General features: G+C 38.5%; 1 protein-coding gene across 3 annotated transcripts; it reads right to left on the bottom strand.

Annotated features, from left to right (window-relative positions):
* Positions 1-1,844: 1,844 nt before the first annotated feature.
* NME5 (NME/NM23 family member 5) lies at positions 1,845-19,039 on the bottom strand. 3 transcript variants are annotated; one of them, XM_077768938.1, is made up of 6 exons: positions 18,993-19,039; positions 18,256-18,432; positions 12,032-12,237; positions 11,313-11,413; positions 4,711-4,829; positions 2,527-2,610 (listed from the first exon to the last, which is right to left on the bottom strand). In XM_077768938.1, exons 2-6 carry the CDS (start codon positions 18,382-18,384, stop codon positions 2,590-2,592), a joined length of 576 nt encoding a protein of 191 aa, XP_077625064.1. In that variant the 5' UTR covers positions 18,385-18,432; positions 18,993-19,039; the 3' UTR covers positions 2,527-2,589. The 3 variants fall into 3 exon arrangements, with proteins under 3 accessions (XP_077625066.1, XP_077625064.1, XP_077625065.1); XM_077768940.1 differs by lacking the exons at positions 2,527-2,610; positions 18,993-19,039 and adding an exon at positions 1,845-2,053 and having other exon boundaries at positions 18,256-18,940; XM_077768939.1 differs by lacking the exon at positions 18,993-19,039 and having other exon boundaries at positions 18,256-18,940.
* Positions 19,040-19,298: the final 259 nt, after the last annotated feature.

The raw sequence follows: 19,298 nt of genomic DNA on the forward strand, positions 1-19,298 counted from the left end.
ACAACTCACTCCTTTTGAAGAAAAAACCTGAAATGTAAGGCTGTGTGAGACTTGTTTTTAAATTTTTAAAAATGTTTTATTTATTTCTGAGAGAGAAAGAGAGAGAGACAGCGTAAGCAGGGGAGTGTCAGAGAGAGAGGGAGACACGGAATCTGAATGAGGCTCCAGGCTCTGAGCTAGCTGTCAGCACAGAGCCTGAGGCGGGGCTCGAACTCACGAACTGTGAGATCATGACCGGAGCCGAAGTTGGATGAACTGACTGAACAACCCAGGTGCCCTGAGACTTGTTTTTAAACTGTACAGTTTTGGGGCACCTGGGTGGCTCAGTCAATTAAGCTCCGACTTTGGCTCTGGTCATGATCTCACAGTTGGTGAGTTCAAGCCCTGCTGACAGCTCAGAGCCTGGAGCCTCATTCAGATTCTGTGTCTCCCTCTCCTGCTCATGCTGTGCCTCTCTCTCTCTCAAAAATAAATAAACATTTAAAAATATTCAGCTGTACAGTTTCAGGGTGCCTGAGTGGCTCAGTTGGTTAAGCATCCAACTCGATATTTTCTCAGGTCATGATCCCAGGGTCATGNAGCTTAACCGACTAAGCCACCCAGGCGCCCCAAAACACTAAGTTTTATATTATGCAAGACTATCAAGTAGAGATCCAAACTGACAAAGAAGTGAACTATTTCCTTTTACAGAGGAAATAATCCTATATATATAGAAAATCCCAAAAAATCCACAAGAAAGAAACTACAACTAATAAATGAATTTAGTCAGAGTTGAATGTAGGTAAGATGACTTCAAAGACCATGTTTAGTAAATGGAACCATAGGTATCTCTTTCTTCTTTACATTTTTCAGTAGTTTCAGTTTTCTTACTAAATGTATGTTACTGTCACAATGAAAAGAAATCATTAAACAGGGGAGCCTGGGTGGCTCAGTCGGTTGAGCATCCAACTTCGGCTCAGGTCATGATCTCGCAGTTCGNCTGCTCATGCTGTGCCTCTCTCTCTCTCAAAAATAAATAAACATTTAAAAATATTCAGCTGTACAGTTTCAGGGTGCCTGAGTGGCTCAGTTGGTTAAGCATCCAACTCGATATTTTCTCAGGTCATGATCCCAGGGTCATGGGATCCAGCCCTCTGTGCTGAGTTTGGAGCCTGCTTAACATTCTCTTTGTCTCTCTCTCCCTGCCTCTCTGTCTCTGCCCCTCTCCCTGGCTTGTGCACTCTCTCTAAAAATTAAAACAAACAAACAAACAGTACTGTATCTTCTTTCATATAGTGATAACACTATCGAATGTATCTTTAGCTAGCCTTGTCCTAGTGGCATTTTCATCAGCCACAACCCTTGCTGGGTACAGTGTGGGAGTGTAAAGTAGCATGGAAATTTAAGACAGGCTCTTGTTGGCACACAACATAATTAGTTATACATGGAGACGATAGTCTTTTCATCTTCAGTTATTACTAATGCATCATTTTTAATGTTTATTTATTAATTTTTGAGGGAGGGTACAAAGAGAGAGAATCCTGAGCAGGCTCCACGCTGCAGTGTAGAGCCTAGTGTGGGGCTTGAACTCACAAACCACGAGGCCAAACAAAGCCAAAATCAAGAGCTGCCTGCTTAACTAAATGAGCCACCTAGGCCTCCCTCTAATGCATCTTATATGAATTAACTGTTGTTCTCTTAACCGAGTACCAGTCTGCAATTGCAAAACACAGCTGTTTCATTAACATTACAAATACTTCTAGATAAAATCAATTTTCTTGTTAGAAAGCAAAAACCATAACTGAAACCTGTATTTTACCTTAGATAATGTTATCTTATGCACAGAACAGTCATTCTTTTAAAACTTATATTTTTATAGACAATTTATTTTGCATGCAGTTACTTAAACCCTTAGGAAGGTTTGTTTCTTTTAAAGTAGAAGCATGTTTTTTATAGTAAGATAGTGATTTGCTATTTGAGGAACTTTATTTTACTAAGGTTCTTCTGCATGTGGATTGTGATAAAGCTTTGGTTTGTTGGGATTGTTTTTCAGCAGCCAATCAGCTTTCCAAATCTANAAACAGGGGAGCCTGGGTGGCTCAGTCGGTTGAGCATCCAACTTCGGCTCAGGTCATGATCTCGCAGTTCGTGGGTTCGAGCCCCACGTCAGGCTCTGTGCTGACAGCTAGCTCAGAGCCTGGCTCGTTTCGGATTCTGTGTCTCCCTCTCTCTCTGACCCTCCCCTGCTCATGCTGTCTCTCTCAGAAATAAATAAAACATTAAAAACAATTTTTAAACAAATAACCTGGGGGTGCCTGGGTCGCTCTGTTGGTTGAACATTGGACTCTTACTAATTTCATCTCAGGTCATGATCTCATGGTTCATGGGATCGACCCCTGTCATATGAGCTCTGCTGCCAGCACAGATTCTTCTTGGGATTCTCTCTATCCTTCTTTCTCTGTCCCTCCCCTGTGGGAATGTGTGCATGCTCTCTCTCTTAAAATAAATAATTAAACATTTAAAAAAAGAAAGAAGACTTACCTAGGGGGACCTAGCTGTCTTACTTGGTAGAGTGTATGACTCCTGATCTCAGGGGTCGTGAGTTTGAGCCTACGTTGGATGCAGAGATTCCTTAAAACAAGTAAATAAAATATAATAAAAAAAGAAATATCCTATCTTTTGTTTTTGGTAAAAGTGACAAAATTACTAGGAAAAATTAAATCTTTGTCTTCCAAAGAGTATTCCCTTTGAGAATGGTAAAAGAGGCTACAGATATTATTTTATCAAGGCTGATACTGAAATAACCTTCCGCAGGGGTGCCTGGGTGGCTCAGTTAGTTAAGCATCTGACTTTAGGTAAGGTCATGATCTCGCAGTTCCTGAGTTTGACCCCTGTGTCAGGCTCTGTGCTGACAGCTCAGAGCCTGAAGCCTGCTTCGGATTCTGTCTCCATCTCTCTCTGCCCTCCCTACTCATGCTCNTAAATATGTACTATAGCAATTTATTTGTTGTTATTGTTGTTAAGTAGGCTTCATGCCCAGTGCAGAGTCCAACACAGGGCTCCAACTCATAACCATGAGATCAAGACCTGAGTGAAGATGAAGAGTTGGATGCTCTTCTTCTAAGTTTATTTATTTTGAGAGAGAGAGAGAGAGAGAGAGAGAGCACGTGCATGAGTGGGGGAAGGGGCAGAGAGAGAGGGTGAGAGAGAATCCTAAGCAGGCTCTGCACTGTCAGCACAGAGTCATGTATGAGGTTGGAGCTCATGACCTGAGCTGAAACCAAAAGCCAGATGCTTAAACCACTGAGCCACTCAGGTGCCCAGGTACTATATCAATTTAAAACTTAGCTTGCAAAATCATTCGAAGAATGAGAACATGACTATTAAAAAATTGAAACACAAAGTTTTTTTTTTTTTTTTAATTTATTTCTAGGAGAGAGAGAGAGAGNCTTCGGATTCTGTCTCCATCTCTCTCTGCCCTCCCTACTCATGCTCTGTTTCTCTCTCTCAAAAACAAAATATACATTAAAAAAAATTTTTTTTAAATAACTTTTCCTGAGGTGTCTGGATGGCTGAGTGGTAAGAGTATGCCACTCTTGATCTTGGGCATAGAGATTACTTTAAAAAAATAAAATAACCTTTCCTCATTGTCTCTGAGTCTTCAAATGAGTGAGAGTACCTGTAAAGAAGGGACCAGGAAGACATCTGGCCCTGGACAAGCACCCTAGTTCCTCTTATCCAACCATCTTTCACCTGACTGAGCAATATTAAAGTATCTAGGGATGTGAATAAATGTAAATTTTCTAGGGGTGCCTGGGTGGCTCAGTTGTTCCAACTTTTAGTTTCAGCTCAGGTTATGATCTTATAATTCATGGGTTTAGCCCTGGGTCAGACACCATGCTGAGAGGACAGAGCCTGCTTGGGATCCTCTCTTCCTCTCTAACCCTCCCCTACTAGCTCTGTCTCTCTCTCAAAATAAATAAGTAAATGTTTAAAAAAAAAGCTTTCTATGAAAAAAAGTTAGATATCATTAAAAATAAAAATGTTGAGAGGGGCTTGGGTGGCTCAGTTGGTTAAGCATCTGACTCTTGATCTCAGCTCAGGTATTGATCTCAGGGTAATGAGTTCATGTCCCACACTGGGCTCCCTGCTGGGCATGATGCCTACTTCAAAAAGATCATTTTAAAAGCAATATTGAACTAAATTTAAATATATATCTAATTTTATCATTTGATTATATAAATTATACACAAAAACAATGCTCTGCAATTGAAGGACGCAAAAACTGAAAATGTATTTAGAACAATGTTTTTTCTTTGTTTTGCTGGAATGTTTTTTTTAATGTTTATTTATTCTTGAGAGAGAAAGAGCGGGTAAGTGAGGGAGCATGAGCAGGGGAGGGGCAGAGACAGAGGGAGACACAGAATCCAAAGCAGGCTACAGGCTCCGAGCTGTTAGCACAGAGCCTGATATGGGCTCAAACCCATGAATTAAGAGATCACGACCTGTGCAGAAGTCGGATGTATAACCTAGGCGACCCTAGGATCAATGTTTTTTAAGAGTTAAAACACAGTAAGAGAATAAGTAATCAAAAGTTATACATACAAGGGTATCTAAAATGTATTTGAAATATTTTAAATGCTCTGAATACCTTCCTGTTTCAAAAAATTCAGTGTTTTAAATATGAAAACTATAGACAATTTCTTTAGGGTGAATAAAAACATTTCTTACAAAAGGATCTGCTGGTTTCTCCTTACAAAGGGCTGTGAGTCCTTTAAGAAGAGTTGGTGTTACATATAAATTTAAATAGTCCTTAGCAGCTTGTCCAACTGGAATGGGCTCAATAATCACTGTAAATACAAATATATTACCATTAAAACTAATACAAATGATGAAATATTATATAATCATTACAAAGGGAGAAATTTTAGTGGCATGATATTTAAAAGTTTTGTTTTAAAGGAAACAGAACTAGATAAATAGCATACATAGTTTTTTCAAAAACACACAAGCACATGCAGAGAAATAAGACTACATAAGACTGGCAAGAAACATATCAGAATGCTAACAGTGATCATGTACAAAATTATGATGTTGTTTTCTACTATATCCTTGCCTGCATTTCCATTTCCATGTTTTTTATAATAAATATCACAATGGACAATGTCATGAAAAAGAAAAATACAAAGATCATGTAAAATCTAGAAGATTAATTCATTCCAACAATTAATTCCTGCCACAAAATAGCAGGCACTTTACAAAGTGGTATAGATACAACAGTGTACATACATTTTGTGCTTATAGACTACTAAATATACACATAAAACCTATTTCTATGTAATATATATTAACATTCCTGCTTATATTTCAAGTTTTTAAATAAATTATGTAAGATCTAGGAAAATTTTAGTCTTTTTAGCTTTGTTTGAACACTATGCAGGTCAACCAGACCTGTAGTATCACAAATAATATATTTATATAAGGAAGAATGTAGTTTATAAGTCTTAGTAAGTCTTTTGAGGATGACCTCCATCAATGGGCTACTTTTTTTTAAAATAGTTTGTCAAGCTGGTTTCCATATAACACCCAGCGCTCATCCCAACAAGTGCCCTCCTCCATGTCCATCACCCCCTCCCCCCTTCCCCCACCCCCATCAGCCTTCAGTTTGTTCTCAGCATTCAAGAGTCTCTCATGGTTTGCCTCTCTCCCTCTCCCCCACTATTTTTCCTCTTCTTCTCCGTTAAGTTCCTCCTAATCCTCCTATATGTGGAAACATGGTATCTGTCCTTCTCTGCCTGACTTATTTTGCTCAGCATTAACACCCTCAAGGTCCATCCAGGTTGCTACACATGGCCAGATTTCATTCTTTCTCATTGCCATGTAGTATTCCATCGTATGGATAAACCACATCGTCTTGATTCATTCGTCCGTTGATGGACACTTAGGCTCTTTTCATGTTTTGGCTATTGTTGAGAGTGCTGCTATGAACATCGGGGTACATGTGTCCCTATGCATCAGCACTCCTGTATCCCTTGGGTAAATTCCTAGCAGTGCTATTTCTGGGTCATAGGGGAGTTCTATTGTTAATGTTTTGAGGAATCTCCACACTATTTTCCAGAGGGGCTGCACCAGTTGACATTCCCACCAACAGGTAGGAGGGTGAATGGGCAACTTTTGATAAAGAATTTGAAAAGCTAATGGTCTCACATGTTCGGATCTAAATCATCACTGGCCCAAGGAAAAAGAGGGTGGGAAGACATATTTCTGTACGACCAATATATGGGCTCAGTCTCAATGAGACAACTAACAATAGGAGAGTCCTTTCCCAGGATGGCAGGTAAAGCTAGAAAATGTCGCAAAGGACTTGAATAAAAGGTTCCTTTCCTAGTAGTCTCATTATAGCACTCTTTTTTGTACTGATCATTGTAATAATTTTTAGTTACATAAATATTTCTTTTATTTTTGAGGAGACACAAGAGCACATGAGAGTGCATAGGGAGGGGGCAGAGAGATAGGGAGACAGAGAATCCCAAGCAGGTTCTGCACTGTCAGTGTAGAGCCTGCCATGGGGCTTGAACTTACAAATCTTGAGATTATAACCTGAGCCAAAATCAAGAACTGGACACTTAACTGAATGAGCCACCTCAGTGATTATGTTTTTAACACATTTTCCATGCATTTATCAGCCATTCATGCATCTTTTGTGAAATGTTTATTCAAATCTTTTTTTTTTTTTTTTATTTCTAGGAGAGAGAGAGAGAGAGAGAGACAGCGTGAGCAGGGGAGCGTCAGAGAGAGAGGGAGTCACAGACTGAAATAGGCTCCAGGCTCTGAGCTGGCAGTCAGCACAGAGCCCGACGCGGGGCTCAAACCCACGAACCGCGAGATCATGACCTAAGCGAAAGTCAGACGCTTAACCGACTAAGCCACCCAGGCGCCCCTATTCAAATCTTTTATGTGGTTTTTATTTAAAAATTTTTTAAGGTTTTATTATTTATTTATTTATTTTAGAGAAAGCACAAGCACGCACACTTAGAGGAGAGGAGTAGTGGGAAAGAGAGAATCGCAAGCAGGCTCCAGGTTCAGCACAGAGCCTGATTTGGGGCTGGATCCCATGATCCTGGTATCATGACCTGAGTTGAAATCAAGAGTTGGATGCTCAAATACTGATAACACATTGAGGGCTGAAAGAGGTGGGGGAGAAGAGAAGGGGGGTGATGGGCTTGGAGGAGGGCACTTGTTGGGATGCGCACTGGGTGTTATATGGAAACCAACTTGGCAATAAACTATTAAAAAAAAAAAAGAGTTGGATGCTCAACTGACTGAGCCACCAAGGCGCCCTGTAAAGGTTTTATTTTTAAGTAGTCTCCACACCCAATGTGGGGCTTGAACTCACAACCCTGAGATCAAGAGTCATATGTTCTACTGACTGAGCCAGCCAGGTGCCCCTCATAGTAAGTTTTGAATTCAGGTTAGTGGAAGTTATCCAACTTTGTTCTTCTTTTTAAAAATTGTTTTAGCTTGTCTAGATCTTTTACAATAACATATAAATTTTAAAATCAGCTTATCAACTTCTGCATAAATGAATGCATGGATTTTGACAGGGATTGCATCAATTGATCAATCTGGAGAGAAGTGCCATCTTGATAACACTGACTCTTCTGATACATCAACATAGGGGGTCTATTCACTTTAGATAGTCTTTGATTTCTCTCAATAATGTTTTGTACTTTTCATTGTATAAGAATTGCATTTCTTTTATTAAATTTATTCCAAAGTATTTTAGTATTTAATTCCAGTATATTTATATACAGTGTATTACATTAGCTTCAGGTGTACAATATAGTGATTCAAAAATTCTATACACTACTCAGTGTTCATCAAGATAAGTGTACTCTTAATCCTCATCACCTATTTTACCCATCACCCCACCCAGCTCCCCTCTGGTAACCCTCATCTTGTTCTCTCTTTTTTGTTGTTGTTCCTCTCTATTTTTAAGTGTCTACTTTTTTGGTCTCTTTTTTACTTTGTACATTTTGTTTTGTAAATTCCACCTATGAGTGAAATAGTATTTTATAATTTTTGCTACTATTGTGAATGAAATTATTTCCTTAACTTCAGTTTTGGATTGTTCCTACCTCATCTATTTTTTCTGGCCATTTATTATTTGTCTTTAGCAACTAGTGATGGATGGATTAATGTGAAAATAAAGTTTTCACGTTTCTTACACATATGAACTTTCATTGAACTTTTTGAAGCTTTCTAATAACATTTATGGTTTATACACTGCATTGTATATTTATTTTTATAGATTTTTAAATGTGATCATCTTGAGAGCAGGGACATATTCTTATTCATCTTTGTATTTCTATCACATAGTAGGTAATACAATAAATTCGTTGAAGGAATGGAATATAACAAAACTTTGAATTAGTCCTCTCAAATGAAAAGGAAGCAAACTACATTTTTCAATGGTTAGGAACATATCTTTGAATATCTTTATAACTTGCTTGAGTGACTCATCATCCTGGGTTTTGCACATAGTTCTTTTTTTTTAACGTTTATTTTATTTATCTTGAGAGAGAGAGAACATGTGAGGAGGGGAGGAGAAGCAAGAGAGGGAGAGAGAGAACCCCAAGCAGGCTTCACATTGCCAGCGCAGAGCCCAATGCGGGACCCAAACCCACAAACCACAATATCATGACCTGAGCCAAAACCAAGAGTCAGATGCCCAACTGACTGTGCCACCCAGGTACCCCACTGCACATAATTCTTCAGTGACTGGTAAGCAAGAGGGAGCTCATACCCCAAACTCTTCAGAATTTACTCAAAAGAACTTCACATTCTCAGCAAAAGATCTGCAACATGGTAGATAATTAATCATTTATATTTATCTTGCAACAGCTGCTTCTCAAATGTCTAACTTTATTTCTTAAACTCATGTTTAGATGACTAATTAATGGTAAAATCAAAAGCAATCTAAAATAACAGTTTAGGAACAAAATCCTATGAATAAGAAGACCTTCAAAAAAAAAAAAGGACTAGAAAAAACAAAACACTAATAGGAGTTATGCATCGGACATTTTAAGAATTTTACATGTATGTGAAACATTCAACCCTAACAATATCCCTATTAGGTAGGAAGGTACTAATCTATTTGCATTTTACTGATGAGAAAAACTCACAGAGAGGTTAGATGTCTGGAGTCAGAGGAAAGGTCTAATTCATTAGTAGGACTAAATCTAAGTACTATCACATTAAAAAGACATTTCATGGGGGCACCAGCTGGCTCAGTCATTACAAAATGTGACTTTTGATCTTGGGGTGGTGAATTTAAGCCCCAGGTTGGACATGAAGCCTACTGAAAAAAATAAAGGGGGTAGGGTGTGTGGGTGGCTCAGTCAGTTCAGTGTCTGACTTCAGCTTAGGTCATGGTCTCGTAGTTTGTGAGTTCAAGCCCCATATCAGGCTCTGTGTTGACAGCCTGGAGCCTAGAGCCTGCTTCAGATTCTGTGTTCCCCCTGTCTCTGGCCCTCCCCTTCTTGCACTCTGTCTGTCTCTCTCTGAGAAGTAAATAAACACTTTGGGGCACCTGGTGGCTCAATCAGTTGAGTGTCCGACTTTAGCTCAGGTCATGATCTCATGGTTAGTGAGTTTGAGCCCAGCATCGGGCTCTGTGCTGACAGCTCAGAGCTTGGAGCCTGCTTCAGATTCTGTGTCTCCCCCTCTCTCTTGCCCTCCCATGATCATGCTCTGTCTCTCTCTGTCTTTCAATGATAAATAAACATTTAAAAAAAATTTTAAAATACATTTCATGTTTGAGATATAAGTCAAAACAATATAGAAGCATGAGAAGTATAAGTAGAGGTTATAGATGAAATAAGACTGACTACAATTGTTTAAGTTGGGTAATAGGTTCATTAGGGGTTTATTATACTATTCTGTCTACTGTTAGTTATGTTTGAAGTTTTCCACAATAAACAACTCCAAAAAGATACCCTAATGGAATAGATATGTGACAAAAATTAGTAAGAACACCAATCTAACAACGAACAAAAGAGCAGTTCAAAAATCAGAGGAGGGGCGCCTGGGTGGCTCAGTCGGTTGGACGTCCGACTTTGGCTCAGGTCATAATCTCATGGTTACTGGGTTCGAGCCCCATGTCGGGCTCTGTGCTGACAGCTAGCTCAGAGCCTGGAGCCTGCTTCAGATTCTGTGTCTCCCTCTCTCTATGACCCACCCCTGCTCACGCTGTCTCTCTCTGTCTCTCAAAAATAAATGAAAACACTAAAAAATTAAAAACAAAAATCGGAGGGAAAAAAAGAAAATTCTGAGGAATAGGTCTAAATGACTTAAGAAAAAAATAACAGGCCAAAAAAATATTCAAAGCTCCCCAATGCTGTAAGTTTTTAAAATATATATTTGTTTGAGAGAGAGAGTGAGCGCACACATTTGGGGGAGGGTCAGAGAGAGAGGGAAACAGGATCTGAAGTGCAGGGCTCCAAGTCACCGTCTGTGAGACCATGACCTCAACCGAAGTTGGATGCTCAATAGACTGAGCCACCTAGGCACCAAAATGCTTTACATTTAAAAAAAAATGTTTATTTCTTTTGAGAGAGAGAGGATACACACAAGCAGGGATGGGGAGAGAGGGAGGGAGAGGGAGAATCCCACGCAGGCTCTGCAATGACAGATGGGGCTCCATCTCAGCAACCATGAGTCATGACCTGTGCCAATATCAAGAGTCGGATGGTCAGAGTCACCCAAGTACCCCTACATTTTTTCTTTATAACGGAAATCACGAAATTTTCTTCCTGATCTAAAAATATTACTGAAATAAACTAAAAATCTCAATGTTCTTTATTATGCCCAATTCTAAAAGGTTGACAGCATCCATAAAAGGATGGAAAAAAAAAATGGGCCTGAAGCTATTAATTTCACAGGTGCATGAGTGTTCATTAGGCAAACAGTAGAGAAAATGTTAAATCTATCATAATTTCCCAAGGAGATCCTTTTTTCATGTGTAACAAACTTTACTGATGCTTTAGGGATAACTTAAATAACTGCAACAAAGGAGAAGAGAAACCCTACATAGAGCTAGTCTAAGAGAAAAGAAAAAAAAAAAGAAAAAAAAAAAACACCTCTTCTCAAAAGATCCCCTAGAGGGCACAATTTAGTTTTGAGGGAAATAGTGAGTTATCCATTCTTGGCTTTAGGTTTTTAAGTACCTATAACTTGAAAATATGACAAAATATATTGGAGAAAACTCCTATTTTCCTTCCCAGCTACATCACCCAAATAAAAGAAAAAACAACAGGAACATTGTAACTCACCTTCAGGAAACATGAATCGAATTTCTCTTTCTGCTGCAGCAAAGTCATTACTCCCATGAAGTGCATTTCTTAGGTCATCTGTGCCATAAATTGCCCTTAGACTAAAAGCAAGTTAGAGATAATAACCATCCAATTTGCTGTCTTTTCCTTACTCTTTACATATCCATTCTATTCAGGAAATTTACAGAATCATTAAGCTTAAATCTATCTAGAGGGTCAAATATATTTAAATCTGCAGAAGGAATACACTGGGAAAATAGGAGTTCTCTGGGTGAAGAAGAAGTGTTGTTTTGTGAGAAGTGAAAAGGCAATGTATATTCAAAAGTGCCAGAATTCAATGTCCTCAAGTTTCCAAACTTTAAAGATAATGCTGAAAATCTGGTTTTATGGCCCTCTATTACCAGTATTATTTTAAAAAGCCATGACAATTTTCCTATGAAAAATCCTATTTCAGTGATGACTTCATTCAAGGATGACAGAAGAATGAGGCTAATCAACCATAAATTAGACATTCCCTGAGGCTTTGTGGTATTTGGTATTAAGATAGGCATTTAAATAGGTACACTTTAAAAATGATCCCCTCACCCCAACCAAAATACCAAAAAGCTGATTTAGGAAAACTTTCAAATGAAAAGAGACTCCTATTATAATGAAACCAGTTTTGGGGTTTTTTTTTTTTCGTTTTTGTTAGATTCTCTTTCTCTCCCTAGGAAAGTTACCTGTCTGGATGTGTCTCCTTAGCTACGAAGGTATTACTTGGTCCCAGAAGTTCTTTCCAGTAAGAGATGGCATTATGTCTAGCTAATATCATAGCAACAAGTGGTCCAGAACTCATGTAAGCTGTTAAATTGGGGAAAAACATTTTCCCATACTGTTCCACATAAAAGTTACTACAGTGCTCAGGGCTGAGGTGTAGTTTTCTTCTCTATAAGAGAAACAAAGTCAACAAGAGTATTTAAAATGACAATTCAATAATAACTCATTGTCATTAGTAACGATATTAATACCAATCTGATTACAAATTTGAGATTTTTGTATTATGAAGAAAGGGAGAGGTAAGAAAATTAAATGTAGGGTATTAAGTTATTTAACCCTTGTTCATTGTTGATGTGAATGTAAACTGGTGCAACCACTGTGGAAAACAGTATGGAGGTTCATTAAAAAATTAAAAATTAAACTACCATATGACCCAGTAATTCTACTACTGGGTACCTAACCAAAGAATACAAAAGCACTAATTCAAAAAGACATAGGCACCCTTATGTTTATTGAAGCATTATTTACGATAACTGGACCATGGAAGCAACCCAAGTATCCATCTAGAGATTAATGGATCAAGATGTTGTGTGTATGTACATTTGCATATATACAATATATACACTTTATATATATATATATAATAGAATATTAATCAGCCTTGAATGAATGGTATCTTGCCATTTGTGACAACCTGGATAGACCTAGAGGGTATTATGCTAAGTGAAATAAGTCTGAGAAAGACAGATACCATGATTCCACATACATGTGAAACCTAATAAAACAATCAAATTAAAACAGATTCTTAAATACAGAGAACAAACTGGTAGTTGCCAGGGGGAAGGGAGGGATGAGCGAAACAGATGAAGGGAACTAAGAGGTAGGGACTTCTAGTTAGAAAATAAATCACAGAGATGAAAAGTACAGCACAGAGAAGAGAGTCAGTAATATTGTAATAACCTCATACGGTGACAGATGGTGACCACACTTACGGTAGTAAGCACCTAGTGATGTATAGAATAGTCAAATCAGTATGTTGTATATCTGAAACTAATATAGTTAAGTTAATTATACTTAAGTAAAAAAGAGCTATCTAACTTACTGAAGAAGAATTATTCCTATTTGGCAGTCTCCTTCAATATATGGTTTAATGATGAATTCAGCTTATCTCCTTCTTAAAAAACTCCTATCACCAATATTTTCTTAATACATACTTTGTATACATTAAAGTAACAAAATAGGATTTTAAAATATTCCAAATTCATCTCTATCTATTTGTGTGATATTTTATTTATTATGAAATTTCCCTACATTATTTTAGGAAGCTGGTCTCTTTACGGTAATCAGAAATAACACACAGTAAAGTGATGCTGTAAACAAGTTTTTCTCTTGAATGTGAAAATTGTGTATTTATTCTGGTTCTGCCATAAATATGTTGATTCACTGTGATGTTGAGAAAAAACAGTTGGGGGGTGCCTGGGTGGCTTAGTCGGTTAAGTGTCTGACTTTGGCTCAGGTCATGATCTCATAGTTTGTGGGTTCGAGCCCCGCGTCGGACTCTGTGCTGATGGCTAGCTCAGAACCTGGAGCCTGTTTCAGATTCTGTATCTTCCTCTCTCTCTGACCCTTCCCTGTTCATGCTCTCTCTCTCTCTCTCTCAGAAATAAATAAAACATAAAAAAGAAAAAAAAAATAAAAAAATAGTTGGTATTAAGTTTCTCAATTTGAAAGAATATAAAATGTTGGGGGCAAATAAATGATATTTTTCTTCACAAAAGAGACTATATGAATCGTTAAAAAAATCACAGAAATGAAGTTAGCCATCCTTCTGATTAGAGATCAGCTATCTGAATGCTTTTTAAAAATCATCCATTAACGGGGCACCTGACTGGCTCATTTGGTTGGTGTCTGACTCTTGATTTTGGCTCAGATCATGATCTCATAGCTCAGGAATTCGAGCCCTGCAACAGTGTTGAGCCTGCTTGGAATTCTCTCCTAGTCTCTGTCCTTCCCCTGCTCACGCTCTCTCAAAAATAAGTAAATTTTTAAAAAATCATCTAATACTACTGTTTCTCAGTTTCAATAAAGGTGGATCATGAAGGAAAAGACTCAGAAGAGAGGGGTTCGAAGTCCTCATTAAGGAAAACTTGTGGCTAGAATAAGGATGATGAGAATGTGAATAAATCACTAGGTCAAAGCTATAAATCTCCATAATTAAGGCAGAAAACTATCTTTCTAAAGTGGGTTAGATGTTCCTGAGAGTATAGTGCAAAATTTACCAAGTGATCTCTTAAAATTCCTTCTAATACTATCATGTGTTCTCAGGTTTCAGAAGCTTGGCAAATTTGCTTGGTTTGTAGTAAGGAATCAAAACTGCCCAAAGCAAGAAATGGGAAGATGCTTACCTAGATGGGTCAGCATTGCTGTAAATAGGCTCTACTGACAAACATTCTCACCAGCCAAGGACCAGCTACCACAAAATAGGTGCCTGTATCTGTTCTCATACTGAAATTCATATAGTCAAGAAAAAGAAACTCGAGAAATTATAAAACTGCCATTAAACATAAACATAAACATTGATTCTATTATTTAAAATTAAGATGTGTCGGGGACCCTGGGTGGCTTAGTCGGTTGAGCGTCCAACTTTCGCTTGGGTCATGATCTCGCGGTTCGTGGGTTCGAGCCCCGCGTCGGGCTCTGTGCTGACTGCCAGCTCAGAGCCTGGAGCCTGTTTCAGAGTCTGTGACTCCCTCTCTCTCTGACCCTCCCCTGCTCACGCTGTCTCTCTCTCTCTCCTAGAAATAAATAAAAAACATTAAAAAAAATTTAAAAAAATAAATAAAATTAAGATGTGTCAGTATTTATGATTCTTACCCATATTGGTATGGGGGGGGTTGTTGCTGAGTTAAAAATAAAAATCTGATCTGTTTAAATGTAAGCCCTTATCACACACCCCTTAAAAAGCAAGGGAACTCAACATCTGCAGGTGTGCCACCTAATGCAGCATACTTATAAAAATTAAGAGCTCCTTTTATTTTTTTTAAAGTTTATTTTGTGAGGGGGGCGCAGAGAGAGAGGGAGAGAGGAGAGAAATACAGGCAGGTTTTGCATACTCAGGGCAGAGCTCCATATGGGGCTCAAACCCAGGAACCGAGGGATCATAACCTAAGTCAAAATCAAGAGTCAGAAGCTTAACCAACTGAGCCACCCAGACACTCCAAAAGCTCCTTTTAAACTAAAATTGAGGGGCACCTGAGTGGCTCAGTTGATTAAATGTCTGACTTTGGCTCAGGTCATGATCTTACCATTTGTGAGTTCCAGCCCCACATCAAGCTCACTGCTGTCAGTGCGGAGCCTACTTCAGATCCTCTGTCCCCCTATCTGTTCCTCCCTGACTTGTGTGCTCTCTCTCAAAAAATAAACTGAAATTAACACTGAATCTGTAATTATATTGGTTGAATTAAAATTACATCAGGGACACCTGACTGGGTTGGTCAGTGAAACATGCAACTCTCGGTCTTGGGGTTGTGAGTTTGGAGATTTGTTTGAAAGTAGGAGCATTAAAAAAAAAAAAAAACAAACCATTAGGTAAAACTTTTTGGAGTCTGGGTGAATATTTTCACAAAGAAAAGCAGTATTAAATGATATCAGAAAAGGAACCATTAGTTTCTAGAAGAAAAAAGACTGCCACCTACTGAAAGGATACATCATTTTTTCAGAAGGTTTTCCCTAGACAGGACAAGAAGGCCTCAAGTTCAGTGGACTCCCAACTATAGTAAAGTCTGTTTTAAAAGAATAAATACTATACAACTCCACTTACATGAGATATCTGGAATAGTCAAATTCAGAGAGACAGGAAAAGCAGAATAGTGGTTATCAGAGGCTGGGAAGAGGGGTAAACAGAGTAATTAATAAGCGCAGTTTCAGTTTCAGTTGATGAAAAAGTTCTAGAGATGGACAGTGGTGATGGCTGCACAATAAAGGCAAGGTACCTAATGCTACTGAACTGTACACCTAAAAATGGTGAAAATAGTAAATTTTATGTTGTATATATTTTATCACAATTAAAACAAAGAAAAAAGCATATGTATATCAAGGCTTTGCTATGAAATTTACTGATTAGGAAAAGTGTTAAATTACACAAGTCACAATAATTTTTAATTCATACTTCAGTTTTCACTAATAATTTTTATTAAAAAAATTTTTAATGTTTAGTTTTGAGAGAGACAGAGTGTGAGCAGGGGAAGAGCAGAGAGAGAGGGAGACACTGAATCTGAAGCAGGCTCTAGGCTCTAAACTGTCAGCACAGAGCCTGACTCAGGGCTAAAACTCATGAGCCAAGAGATCATGATGTAAGCTAAAGTCAGACGGTTAACTGACTGAGCCACTCACGCGGCCCTATGTTTAATTTTTTTTAATATTTAATTTTTTTAATGTTTTTAAATTTATTTCTGAGAGAGAGAGAGACAGCATGAGCAGGGGAGGGTCAGAGAGAGGAGACACAGAATCCAAAGTAGGCTCCAGGCTCTGAGCTGTCAGCACAGAGCCTGACGTGGGGCTTGAACCCACAAACTGTGAGATCATGACCTGAGCCGAAGTTGGATGCTTAACCCACTGAACCACCCAGTTTTTTAAATATTTAAATTTTAAATCCATTTGGAGTTCACCCTGGTGTACACAGTATAATATTTGAATCCAGCTCTTTTTTAATGGTTATCCAATTTTCCTAACATTTATTAAAAATTTTTTTTACCTAGGGCGCCTGGGTGGCTCAGTCAGTTAAGCGTCCGACTTTGGATCAGGTCATGATGTCACGGTTCGCGGGTTTGAGCGCTGCATCAGGCTCTGTGCTGACAGCCAGCTCAGAGCCTGGAGCCTGTTTCGGATTCTGTGTCTCCCTCTCTCTCGGACCCTTCCCTGCTCATGCTGTCTCTCTCTCTCTCAGAAATAAATCAAACATTAAAAAAAAAAAAATCTTTACCTAAGTCTTTTAAATACATTAAATATTTTTATTATACATTCCTGCACTATTTCCTTACACTTTCTTGTACCATTCCTACCTTGAGCCTCTATGTATCCTTCTAAGCTTACCTGAAATCTCCCATCTTTCCTGAGGACTCAGTTAAAACACTGACAAAACAGACAATATGACACTGCAGACATATAAGAAAGTAAAAAACCCTGGAATTTCAAGTACGGATGGTTCAGAAAAGGATTATTTAAAATATCCAGGGGCACCTAGGTGGCTCAGTTGATTGAACATCTGGCTCTTAATTTCAGCTAAGGTCATGATCTCACCACTGGTGAGATGGCGCCTTGCACATCTGTACAGAGCAGGGTGTACAGAGCCTGCTTATGATACTCTATCTCCCTCTCTCAATCTCTCTCAAAAACAAATATTTTCAAAAATCCCATTATACCTGATAATCTTTTCCTAAAATTTTATTTATTTATTTAGAGAGAGAAGGAGAGAGAAGGAGAGAAAGGATCCCAAGCTGGCTCCACACTGTCAGCACAGAACCTGATAGGGGCATGAACCCACAAAACGTGAGATCATGACCTCAGCTGAAATCGAGAGTTGGACATTAATCGACTGAGCCACCAAAGCACCCCTAATGATAATCCTTAACAACACTCTTTTGACATACATTTTCAAACCTCTACCAACTGCAGAATAAGGCTTAGCACATTAAATGTTTGTAATAATTGAAAAAGAAAATATCAACAGTCCATCAATTGAGGAACAAGTAAATGAACTGTGGTTCATTCACACAGGGAAATATTATACAGAAGTTAGAATTAGAAAGATTCAGATGTAATAACATGGAATGTTATCTGAGCAACTTTGTAAAAGGGGGGTCAATGGAAGAGAACTGTATTATTTTATGGAGGAAAATGTTTATAAATGCATAGAAAAATCCTGAAAGGACAAAAAGTGTTAAGTAGATGCCTTTCCCTGGAAACTAAGACTTCGGTGGGAGAGGAAGGTGATGGAAAAAGGAATTTTAATTCTCATTTTAGATCCTTTTGAAGTGTGAAAATTTTTAAAACAAGCACATACAACTTTTATACTTAAATGTTAAGTTTAAAGCTAAATACTAAGGAAATAAATAGGTTAACATATTTACATAAATATTTAAAAAAGAAGCAAAGAGAGGTAAAAAACATCATCATGCCCAGAAGTTACCTGAACAATGGTGAATCCAGATCTGAGAATAATATCTTGTATCTCCTCCTCTTTGTCAACAATATCTGGTTTGATAATAGCCAGAGTTTTTTCTACATATATCTGAGGCGGGGACATTGATATCTCCATTCTGCCTTTTTTTTAATGTAAATTTAGGAGATTCTCCGCAGGAATCAACTGCAATGACATGCATTAACCCCACCCCATACTTAATGTAATTGTGACTAAGAACAGTTATTAGGTGCTTGATTTTATTAACTTATAAAGTTAGAAACTGCTGAGTGTTTTTCTATGAGCAGTGTCTTGATAATATGATATGAGGTTGGGAAGGTGCCTGGCTGGTTCAGTTTGAAGAGCATGAGACTCTTGATCTCTGGGTCATGGGTTGGAGCCTCAGGTTGGGTGCAGAGATTACTTAAAATAAAGTAAAAAAAACCAAACTAACAAAAACCATTTCTCCTCTACTTCTAATTCATGCCCTTGGTATTCCTAAGCCCATTACTTGAGAGGGAGAGGCAAGGGGCAGTCTGAAGGCTTGGGTCTGGTGCAGACTCTAAGAGCTGCAGGTGAAAGCTCTGTTGGCCACTCTGCAGCAACTCTCTACCCTATTGGCAGGTAACCCACAGCCCCCCATTCCCGCCCTTCTGGGAAGACCACACATAAGGTCTGTCCTGGTTAGAAAGCAGGATCGCCAAACTGCAGTGCCTTTCCCTCCACTGCAGATTCTGAACACTCACCCTAGCGCCTGTTCCTCCAGTGCCACCTCAGCTTGTTGCTAGGAGACCTGAGGCACAGTTCAGGGACGGTGGCTGAACAGGGCCAAACTAGCAGAGGGCCAATCCAGCAGATTACTTCACAGGCTCTGGGTGATTTCTTTTATCCAAGAGAGGGTGCCAGCCTACAGATATCTTTATTTCCCCCTGGGAATCTTAAGAGCACTAGATGTTTTTTTAACATTTTCATCTTATTTCACCCTCCTAGCCATTTGAAGGATGCTTCAGTTATCTCAATCTTATAAATAAGGAGACAAATCATAAGATACT

This window comes from Crocuta crocuta, unplaced genomic scaffold, assembly GCF_008692635.1.
Source record: "Crocuta crocuta isolate KB4526 unplaced genomic scaffold, BGI_CrCroc_1.0 scaffold64, whole genome shotgun sequence".
In the NCBI taxonomy this organism is placed as follows: Eukaryota; Metazoa; Chordata; class Mammalia; order Carnivora; family Hyaenidae; genus Crocuta; species Crocuta crocuta.

Coding starts and splice junctions, on each gene's coding strand:
- NME5 (XM_077768940.1), bottom strand. CDS start 18,384: ATGGAGATATCAATGTCCCCGCCTCAGATATATGTAGAAAAAACTCTG. Junction 12,238..18,255: donor CTGGATTCACCATTGTTCAG/GTAACTTCTGGG, acceptor TTTCTCTTATAG/AGAAGAAAACTACACCTCAG. Junction 11,414..12,031: donor AAGGAGACACATCCAGACAG/GTAACTTTCCTA, acceptor ACTTGCTTTTAG/TCTAAGGGCAATTTATGGCA.